The sequence below is a fragment of the Coregonus clupeaformis genome, chromosome 16 (genome assembly GCF_020615455.1).
Source record: "Coregonus clupeaformis isolate EN_2021a chromosome 16, ASM2061545v1, whole genome shotgun sequence".
NCBI lineage: Eukaryota > Metazoa > Chordata > Actinopteri > Salmoniformes > Salmonidae > Coregonus > Coregonus clupeaformis.
The window spans coordinates 48,693,496-48,705,364 of record NC_059207.1 but is presented as its reverse complement, the minus strand read 5'-3'; the positions used below and the strand labels follow the sequence as shown (position 1 = coordinate 48,705,364).

Genomic DNA, 11,869 nt, shown 5'->3' with positions numbered 1-11,869 from the left:
ATGTTTACTATATATTTTATCTTATCTTATTTTATTGAACTTGCTACTAATTATATTATATAAGGGTGTAACTTAATGGAATTATTAAAGGATGAACCCCATTTTAGACTACATATAGCCGCCTGAAATAATTTACATTTACATTTTAGTCATTTAGCAGACGCTCTTATCCAGAGCAACTTACAGTTAGTGAGTGCATACATTTTTCAAACTATATAATGACAGTGTATTTACAAACTAAAGTGAAAGCAGGCCTATCAGAGATGATTCAAACAAAGTAATGTGATGTTGGAGTCATTTGAAATGAAAGCAAAGAGAATGGACATTATATTTCAATAATAATTTATTAAAGAAATTGCAAAAGGACATTTCATAAATGCATGTCATCATGGTGCTGTAACATTTTTGTTACAAATAAATTAGTGGCCACTAATAAACAGTGTTTATAGCAGGTATCACAAAGTTAAAAGATAAAGAGACAAGGCATATTTTTGCACCGGAACAGGCATTTTCAGGCAGTTTCTTCGGCACAGTCTCTTCTTATTATTACTATGTACCAACAAATAGGCACCTATAAGGTACACATTGAGAGTGAAGCATTCGACAGAATGCATAGTCAGTCAGGGAGAGCATCGTGTCTCCCTGTTTCTTTGTTCTGGACAACAGCCCTCTGTATTCCATTCACCTCCTTCTTTCTCCATCCAGCACGTCGTATCCAAACTAACCCGTGCATGCTACCATTACGCATGGAGTGCATCTTAATGGAATAGTCACACTTGGTTGCTTTCGAAGCATGTGGCTTGAATTTAGGCTAAGTCCATTCGAGGAGGCTCTTTCTCGGTGACAGGTCGGCATTACATGACCAACCGCCACAGCGATATTGTTGTCCTTTTCAATTCAACTCGTTCTGCAGAGTCGAGAGAGAATGTTCAACGCAGTTTCAGCATGTGGCGAACCATGCCCACGATCTGGAAGAACTTGTCCTTCTTTCGCTGCTTGAGCGCCATCAGAGCTTTGGCCGTCTCCGCTGGGTCCTGCGTGAAGGAGAAGATGCTCCTCACCCTCTCCTCCGCTTTCTTGTCCCCCGTTTTCTCGAACAGCCTCATCACCGCGTCCTGGTTGACGTTCTCGAATATGTTGGGCACGGCCTTCTTGCGGTAGGCAGTGTCGAATTTGTTCCCGTGGACCGATGGGCTGACACGGTGAGAGTCGGAGGATACAATGTAGCTAGTCATCTTGATGACTCTCTCTTGTAACGGCTGCGGTACAGTCTCCGAAACTGGTCCAGCAACTCCTTTGACTGGGGTTGTAGGAGGGAGAGAGAGCACTACTCGCCTGAGAGGGATTGGAGTGAGTGAGCGCTGTGAGCGCAGCCTGCGCTATTTAAAGGGATTATAGGGAAGCTCATGTAGTCAAGCCCCATTTACAGAAGTGACATCACTGGTTTCAGGGAATGACTGACTCTCTACGGTTGCTGTGCGCACAGCTAACCGACTGCAACAATAAACTACTTACAGTGCCTTCAGAAAGTATTCACACCCCTTGACTTTTTCCACATTTTGTTCTGTTACAGCCTACATTTTAAATGGATTCAATTGTGATTTTTGTGTCACTGGCCTACACACAATACCCAATAATGTTAAAGTGGAATTATGTTTTTAGAAAGTTTTACAAATTAATACAAAATTAAAAGCTGAAATGTCTTGAGTCAATAAGTTTTCAACCCCTTTGTTATGGCAAACCTAAATAAGTTCAGGAGTAAAAATGTGTTTAACCAGTCACATAATACGTTGATATGGACTGACTCTGTGTACAACAATAGTGTTTAACATGACATTTTTTTTTTAACTCGATGACTTGACAGCTTTGCACACTCTTGGCATGCTCTCAACCAGCTTCCGGAGGTAGTCACCTGGAATGCATTTCAATTAACAGGTGTGCATTGTTAAAAGTTAATTTGTGGAATTTCTTTCCTTCGTAATGCATTTGAGCCAATCAGTTGTGTTGTGACAAGGTAGGGGTGGTATACAGAAGATAGCCCTATTTGGTAAAAGACCAAGTCCATGTTATGGCAAGAACAGCTCAAACAAGCAAAGAGAAACGACAGTCCATCATTACTTTAAGACACAAAGGTCAGTCAATGCGGAACATTTCAAGAACTTTGAAAGTTTCTTCAAGTGCAGTCACAAAAACCATCAAGCGCTATGATGAAACTGGCTCTCATGAGGACCGCCACAGGAAAGGACGACCCAGAGCTACCTCTGCTGCAGAGGATAAGTTAATTAGAGTTAACTGCACCTCAGAATGCAGCCCACATAAATGCTTCACAGTTCAAGTAACAGACACACCATGAACAATGGAGGAGGAGGTGTGATGGTGTGGGTGTGCTTTGCTGGTGACACTGTCAGTGATTTATTTAGAATCCAGCGATATACCATCCCATCTGGTTTGCGCTTAGTGGGGCTATCATTTGTTTTTCAACAGGACAATGACCCAAAACACACCTCCAGGCTGTGTAAGGGCTATTTGACCAAGAAGAGGAGTGATGGAGTGCTGCATCAGATGACCTGGCCTCCACAATCACCCGACTTCAACCCAATTGAGATGGTTTGGGATGAGTTGGAGCGCAGAGTGAAGGAAAAGCAGCCAATAAGTGCTCAGCATATGTGGGAACTCCTTCAAGACTGTTGGAAAAGTATTCCTCACGAAGCTGGTTTAGAGAATGCCAAGAGTGTGCAAAGCTGTCATCAAGGCAAAGGGTGGCTACTTTGAAAAATCTAAACTCTAAAATATATTTTGATTAGTTTAACACTTTTTTGGTAACTACATGATTCCATGTGTTATTACATAGTTTTGATGTCTTCACTATTATTCTACAATGTATAAAATAGTAAAAATAAAGAAAAACCCTTGAATAAGTAGGTGTCCAAACATTAGACAGGTACTGTACATACAGTGGGGAGAACAAGTATTTGATACACTGCCGATTTTGCAGGTTTTCCTACTTACAAAGCATGTAGAGGTCTGTAATTTTTAACTGTGAGAGACGGAATCTAAAACAAAAATCCAGAAAATCACATTGTATGATTTTTAAGTAATTAATTTGCATTTTATTGCATGACATAAGTATTTGATCACCTACCAACCAGTAACAAATTCCGGCTCTCACAGACCTGTTTGTTTTTCTTTAAGAAGCCCTCCTGTTCTCCACTCATTACCTGTATTAACTGCACCTGTTTGAACTCGTTACCTGTATAAAAGACACCTGTCCACACACTCAATCAAACAGACTCCAACCTCTCCACAATGGCCAAGACCAGAGAGCTGTGTAAGGACATCAGGGATACAATTGTAGACCTGCACAAGGCTGGGATGGGCTACAGGACAATAGGCAAGCAGCTTGGTGAGAAGGCAACAACTGTTGGCGCAATTATTAGTTCAAGTTCAAGATGACGGTCAATCACCCTCGGTCTGGGGCTCCATGCAAGATCTCACCTCGTGGGGCATCAATGATCATGAGGAAGGTGAGGGATCAGCCCAGAACTACACGGCAGGACCTGGTCAATGACCTGAAGAGAGCTGGGACCACAGTTTCAAAGAAAACCATTAGTAACACACTACGCCGTCATAGATTAAAATCCTGCAGCGCACGCAAGGTCCCCCTGCTCAAGCCAGCGCATGTCCAGGCCCATCTGAAGTTTGCCAATGACCATCTGGATGATCCAGAGGAGGAATGGGAGAAGGTCATGTGGTCTGATGAGACAAAAATAGAGCTTTTTGGTCTAAACTCCACTCGCCGTGTTTGGAGGAAGAAGAAGGATGAGTACAACCCCAAGAACACCATCCCAACCGTGAAGCATGGAGGTGGAAACATCATTCTTTGGGGATGCTTTTCTGCAAAGGGGACAGGACGACTGCACCATATTGAGGGGGAGGATGGATGGGGCCATGTATCGCAAGATCTTGGCCAACAACCTCCTTCCCTCAGTAAGAGCATTGAAGATGGGTCGTGGCTGGGTCTTCCAGCATGACAACGACCCGAAACACACAGCCAGGGCAACTAAGGAGTGGCTCCGTAAGAATCATCTCAAGGTCCTGGAGTGGCCTAGCCAGTCTCCAGACCTGAACCCAATAGAAAATCTTTGGAGGGAGCTGAAAGTCGGTATTGCCCAGCAACAGCCCCGAAACCTGAAGGATCTGGAGAAGGTCTGTATGGAGCGGTGGGCCAAAATCCCTGCTGCAGTGTGTGCAAACCTGGTCAAGACCTACAGGAAACGTATGATCTCTGTAATTGCAAACAAAGGTTAAGTTCTGCTTTTCTGATGTATCAAATACTTATGTCATGCAATAAAATGCAAATTAATTACTTAAAAATCATACAATGTGATTTTCTGGATTTTTGTTTTAGATTCCGTCTCTCACAGTTGAAGTGTACCTATGATAAAAATTACAGACCTCTACATGCTTTGTAAGTAGGAAAACCTGCAAAATCGGCAGTGTATCAAATACTTGTTCTCCCCACTGTACATAGCACTACATTTACATTACAATTTAGCCATTCAGCAGACGCGCCCTTCCAGAGCGACACACAGCTAGTGAATCCATCTTAACATAGCCAGGCGAGACAACCACACATCACAGTCGTATCCCAACCATGTATCACATACATAATACAATGCAAAATACAAAATGTATGTTGGTCTCTTCACAGTCACCGTTGTGCTGTAAGGTGTTATTTTATCAGTTTTTTTATTATATGGTTTTATTGCTAGCTTGAGTTACCTGGGGTGGCAGAGAGTTCCATTTAGTAATGGCTCTATTTAATACTGTGTGTTTCCCAGCCTCTGTTCTGGACTTGGGGACTGTGAAGAGACCACTGGTTGTATGTCTTGTGTGATTACAATGAGTGTCCGAACTGTGTGCTAACTGCTTGAATAGACAGTTCGGTACCTTCAATACATCACCACCTTGCACAAAGACCAATAGTGATGCAGTCAATCTCTCCTCAACTTTGAGCCAGGAGAGATTGACATGCATGTCATTGACATTCACCTTCCATGTACATCTACGTGCAATGTGTGCTGCTCTGTTTTGGACCAACTACAATTTGCCTTTGTCCTTCTTTGCTGCACCTGACCAAACAACTGGACAGTAGTCCAGGAATGACAAAACTAGGGCCTGTAGGACTTTTCTGATTGACTGAGATATTAAGAAAGCAGAGCAACGCCTTATCATGGACCTCTTCCCATTTTAGTAACCATTGAGTCTATATGTTTTGACCATGATAGCTTGCTATCTAGGGTGACACCCAGCAGTTTAGTCTCTTCAACCTATTAGTGTTACTGTCAGTATTATTACTGCCTTTACTTTCTGAAAGATGAAAATAGGTTACATTTAATCATTCCAGTTAGTAGCACTATAAATACCCTTCGTTACGTTTTCCAAACCAGGGGGAAGGTTTTTTTACTGGCAGGTCTAACTGGGAGGAATGGGAGCGACCTGAGACCCAGCTCCATACTGATGGCTGTTGATAACAGAGTTTGCATCCCAAATGGAACCCTATTTCCAATTGGCCCTGGTCAAAAGTTTTGTAGTATTTAGGTAATAGGGTGGCATTTGGGACAGAGCCAAAGAAAGGCATTCCTCTTAGAAACATTGGAAAATATAAACTCCACATAATACACAAACCTCTAGGGCATATACAGTGGGGAAGAAAAGTATTTAGTCATCCACCAATTGTGCAAGTTCTCCCACTTAAAAAGATGAGAGAGGCCTGTAATTTTCATCATAGGTACACGTCAACTATGACAGACAAATTGAGGAAAAAAATCCAGAAAATCACATTGTAGGATTTTTTATGAATTTATTTGCAAATTATGGTGGAAAATAAGTATTTGATCACCTACAAACAAGCAAGATTTCTGGCTCTCACAGACCTGTAACTTCTTCTTTAAGAGGCTCCTCTGTCCTCCACTCGTTACCTGTATTAATGGCACCTGTTTGAACTTGTTATCAGTATAAAAGACACCTGTCCACAACCTCAAACAGTCACACTCCAAACTCCACTATGGCCAAGACCAAAGAGCTGTCAAAGGACACCAGAAACAAAATTGTAGACCTGCACCAGGCTGGGAAGACTGAATCTGCAATAAATAAGCAGCTTGGTTTGAAGAAATCAACTGTGGGAGCATTTATTAGGAAATGGAAGACATACAAGACCACTGATAATCTCCCTCGATCTGGGGCTCCACGCAAGATCTCACCCTGTGGGGTCAAAATGATCACAAGAACGGTGAGCAAAAATCCCAGAACCACACGGGGGGACCTAGTGAATGACCTGCAGAGAGCTGGGACCAAAGTAACAAAGCCTACCATCAGTAACACACTACGCCGCCAGGGACTCAAATCCTGCAGTGCAAGACGTGTTCCCCCTGCTTAAGCCAGTACATGTCCAGGCCCGTCTGAAGTTTGCTATTAAAAAGGAGTGCATTTGGATGATCCAGAAGAGGATTGGGAGAATGTCATATGGTCAGATGAAACCAAAATATAACTTTTTGGTAAAAACTCAACTCGTCGTGTTTGGAGGACAAAGAATGGTGAGTTGCATCCAAAGAACACCATACCTACTGTGAAGCATGGGGGTGGAAACATCATGCTTTGGGGCTGTTTTTCTGCAAAGGGACCAGGACGACTGATCCGTGTAAAGGAAAGAATGAATGGGGCCATGTATCGTGAGATTTTGAGTGAAAACCTCCTTCCATCAGCAAGGGCATTGAAGATGAAACGTGGCTGGGTCTTTCAGCATGACAATGGTCCCAAACACACCGCCCGGGCAACGAAGGAGTGGCTTCGTAAGAAGCATTTCAAGGTCCTGGAGTGGCCTAGCCAGTCTCCAGATCTCAACCCCATAGAAAATATTTGGAGGGGAGTTGAAAGTCCGTGTTGCCCAGCGACAGCCCCAAAACATCACTGCTCTAGAGGAGATCTGCATGGAGGAATGGGCCAAAATACCAGCAACAGTGTGTGAAAACCTTGTGAAGACTTACAGAAAACGTTTGACCTGTGTCATTGCCAACAAAGGGTATATAACAAAGTATTGAGAAACTTTTGTTATTGACCAAATACTTATTTTCCACCATAATTTGCAAATAAATTCATTAAAAATCCTACAATGTGATTTTCTGGAGAAAAAAAATCTCATTTTGTCTGTCATAGTTGACGTGTACCTATGATGAAAATTACAGGCCTCTCTCATCTTTTTAAGTGGGAGAACTTGCACAATTGGTGTCTGACTAAATACTTTTTTCCCCCACTGTATCTTGTAAATACTCACTGTGAATGTTCATTGAGCTTGAACCCTCAAGCTGCCCCCATTCCTTAGCATGTATGCCCTGACTGAGGGAAAGTTCCCACTGCCAATGTTATGTAGTTCACTCCCCTCGTTTGATGTATACACTCCCTTATATGGAAACAAAGGTTAGCGACTGTTACCTCTCTCAGCAATTGTTCTGGTATGTGTCTCTAGAGAAGTTGTTTAGAGAGTTGTGCCAAGGTATGGAATGCTGGTTATTTTGTCATTGTCTGTCTGTGCTGAGTGAAACAATGTACAATACACAACCCCTCACTTACATTCTGTTTCTGTACTGAGGCCCGAGGGCTGTCTGTAGATTGTCTCGCCACAGGATACTTGCCTGTCTCGAGCTGGCATGGCAGTTATGACTGAGGACACAGAATATTAGCCAGGTTCCCGGAAAGGTTGAGTCAGCAAAATGACATATTTATGACCCAAAAGTACTTCAGAGCAGAGTACAGTGAAATGCCTTTCTTGCAAGCTCTAAACCCAACAATGCAGTAATCAATATGAATGTAGTACTAAAAATAACATAAGGTAGAACAAAATAGATAGAGATAGATATGTATAGGGGTAAGGTGACTAGGCATCGGGGAATATGATCAACAGAGTAGCAGCAGTGTATATGATGATTGTGTGTGAGTGTGTGTGCATATGTGTAGAATTAGTATAAATGTGTGTGCATGTTATGTGTGTGTGAGCAAATGAAGTGAGTATGTGTGTGTGTGTGTGTGTGTGTGTGTTGGATTGTCAGTGCGCGTGAGTGTGTAGAGTCCTGTGAGTGTGCATAGAGACAGTGCAAAAATAGGGTCAACTCTGAAAGTCTGTGTAGCCATTTTGTTAGCTATTTAGCAGTCTTATGGCTTGGGGATAGAAGTTGTTCAGGAGTTGTTGGTGTCAGACTTGATGCACCGGTACCGCTTGCCATACGGAAGCAGAGAGAAGAGTATATGGCTTGGGCGGCTGGAGTCTTTAACGATTTTCCAGGCCTTCCTTTCACACCGCCTGATATAGAGGTCATGGATGGCAGGGAGCTTGTCCGCACCACCCTTTGTAGCGCCATGAAATCGAGGGCAGTGCTGTTGTCATAGTATTTGAGGGCCCATGCCATTTTAAGTCCTTAGTGATTTGGACACCAAGGAACTTGAAGAGCTTGTGAGACACAGTCAGAGACAGCCAGCGCTGCACAATGAGATCTCTCGGTGCAGTCAGCGGGGAAACGGAAGTAGGGGGGTTCGGGCCATTTCCCCCGTTCTCCCATGCACACAAGTGTCCCCGTATTAATCATAACAAAAGGGCGCTAAATTTAGCGAGGGTCAAAGGTCTTGTCATCATTCTTCCCCTTGGGGTCAACTCTGTGGAGACACTGTGGAGTCTCCTTTTCCAGACATAAGCTGTCTCCGCTTGCTTGGCAGAACAGTTTGTTATAGTTAGCCATATCTTAACGTCTGAATCATAAATGTGTCCTAGACCAACAGAGTCAATGTCCTTCTGTAGCTACCTCTATCCCCTATCCCCATGTCTTGGTATTGTCTGCATCTTGTTTTATGATGGTATGTAAGGTGCATTATATGACAGCATATGCTGCCACTGATAACCACAATCTCCTCTGTCACTAATATCAGTCAAATGTAATATTATTGGCATTGTGGCCGGTGTTATGAGCTGGCATTCTAGTGGTTAAATGAGGTAAACTGATGTTCTTTTACTTCTTCTCCATCATGTCTGTGTGTGCATGGCTTACCTAACTCTGTCAGAGCTGGAGTTCCAGTTGTACCATTGTCAGATATTCTTGCAACTCTGTCTGGAGTGGATGATTTCATGCATTGTAGTTTGGGATATGATGTCAACCTGCCAGCTAACGTGGCCATGTCCTATATTAATTAATAATGTAGGCTGTGGATGTTGAATTTTTTTCCCAGTATTATCTTAGTGATGCTTTATGACAGACTGAGCAGTCTAGGACACTTCTGCGTCCCAAATGGCACCCCATTATCTATTTAGTGCACTACTTTTGACAAGGGCCCATAGGGATCTGGTTAAAAGTATTGCTCCAGCTTGCAGGGAATAGGATGCCATTTGTGACGGAACTGAACTGTTACATAACATGTCTGCATGTTTACAGCCTAGGTTGTTTGATAGGGAGGAAAGCATTGATCAAAAAACCAATACTCAGTATTAGCCTTCTAATGGGAAGCCGGTCGAATCATATAGAGAAAACAGGAAAGGGCAAGGTTATTGGGTGTCACTCTGCAGATAACTTTGTCAAATAACTGTCAAATAAGTACGTCAAGCTGTGTGTTGTTTACTCGGCTACTGTCATTCAGAAGGGCACAGTTATGAGATACTGCATTGACATTTCATTCTCTTTGTTTTGCTGCTATAGTTCTGCCCTCCTGTAGAACCTTGTCTCAGAGCATTTTACATTATTCTGTACGTAAATCCGAGACACTCCATTTAGTATGATAGGTTAAAAAGCTAAAAAGTAGTAAGTAGTTGAAAAGTTGCTAATTAGCTAAAATGATGAAGTTGCCCGTGATGAGATTCAAACTCGCAACCTTATGGTTGCAAGACATTTGTGTTATACGCCGACCCATCCACCCCAACAATACCCTACTTTCGTTTTTGCCTTAAGTAACCGTCTGTCTTATGTAACCATACGAAACATAACATATCACACTAAATAGGGTGGAACAGATTTACGTACAGAATAATACGAAATGTTCTGAGACCAGGTTGTTCTGTACTATTTTCTAATTCTCTCAATGTACTTATATAAAACAGCATGACAAAAGATGGAGACAATTGTGCTGATCGACACAGTTCTCTTATCATATAGGGTGGGACGATTGCACTTCTGCTGTATTCACTTCTGTTATTTAAGGTGCTCTGTGCTTGTCTGACATGATATCTGACCTATCAATGACTGATTAATAAGATAAGGGAACACTACTTTATCATCAAATGCATTAGGAGTTTGACCTGCTGCTGGACATTAATACAATTAATATGTAACTCTATTGATAAACCACAATCAAAAATTAATATAAATCCACCGATTCCTATAAGAACCAATCAAAGAACCAAAGAACAATTATTATGTGGTACAAAAATATATTATGCCAAAAATTCCCAATGAAAGCTGTTGACAACCAAATGAAATGTCCTGGGGCACAATACCAGTGACCAGTAAATACTGACTCATGGCATGTCAACCATGCTCAACAGGAAATAGAGCACAGCAGATCCAGCAACCAACCATGAGGGCCATAGTCTATGTGTACACATGGACTTCATAACACCCTTGTTTGGAAGTCTGCTTCCCTTACGGCAGGGTTCCCCAATTGGCAGCCCGCGGGGGCAGGTTTATTTGGCCCCCCAAGTTTTCTTTGAATTTGGGAAATCTGTTCCCAAGTATCTCCACTCATAATAGAGAGATACTTAATCGTATACAAATGTAAGTAAGGTTTGAAATTATTATGTTTTAGTCAAATATTATATCTGTTTGGGCTTCTTGCAGTCAATTTGCAGTCTACAAATTATTTGTAATTATGTTCCGGCCCCCTGTCCATCCACTCAAGAAAAAATCGGCCACCGGCTGAATCTAGTTGATGATCCTGCCTTACAGGAATCTGTGGTGCTGCCAGCAATCATCCCATAACTATGACCCAATGCCACCTTATTATACAATTCTGAGAAGGGCATTTGGGAGAGTGAGTCTTACCCATGGCACCTCTCCAATGGCAATGGCCAGCCAGCTTCTCATAGTATGAAACAGGCCAGCATACCAGCCACATTCCTGCTTCTGACTGGCAGTCTGGCAGGGGCTCAGAGGGAAGGAACACGGAACAGGGCACTGGAACACGGAAGCACTGCACTACAGAGGGATATAAAACTGGTAAACATTATCAGAGTTTAACCAACATTACTGGTGTGTGTGTGTGTGTGTGTGTGTGTGTGTGTGTGTGTGTGTGTGTGTGTGTGTGTGTGTGTGTGTGTGTGTGTGTGTGTGTGTGTGTGTGTGTGTGTGTGTGTGTGTGTGTGTGCGTGTGCATGTATGTGTGTGTGTGTGTGTCAGTGGAGGCTCGCAGGAGGAGGAAGGTGAGGACCATCCTCCTCAGTAAATTTCATAAAAATAAAAATAGTGAAACATTAAAAAAGTTATCATTTTTAGATAAAACTATACTAAATATATTTACGTCACCATATAATTGATTAAAACACACTGTTTTGTAATGAAGGTCTACAGTAGCCTCAACAGCACTCTGTAGCGTAGCACCATGGTGTAGCCAGAGGACAGCTAGTTTCCGTCCTCCTCTGGGTACAATGACTTCAATACAAAACCTAGGAGGCTCATGGTTCTTACCCCCTTCCATAGACTTACACAGTAATTATGACAACTTCCGGAGGACGTCCTCCAACCTATCAGAGCTCTTGCGGCATGAGCTGACATGTTGTCGACCCAATCAAAGGAACAGAGAATGAATCTAGTACTGAATGCATAAGCTACAGTTAGCT

The 11,869-nt window shown here is 42.6% G+C and overlaps 1 protein-coding gene across 1 annotated transcript; it reads right to left on the bottom strand.

Annotated features, from left to right (window-relative positions):
* Nucleotides 1-325: 325 nt before the first annotated feature.
* On the bottom strand, nt 326-1,366 carry LOC121584211 (transcriptional and immune response regulator). Its single transcript, XM_041900041.1, has one exon. It carries the CDS (start codon nt 1,233-1,235, stop codon nt 930-932), a length of 306 nt encoding a protein of 101 aa, XP_041755975.1. The 5' UTR covers nt 1,236-1,366; the 3' UTR covers nt 326-929.
* Nucleotides 1,367-11,869: the final 10,503 nt, after the last annotated feature.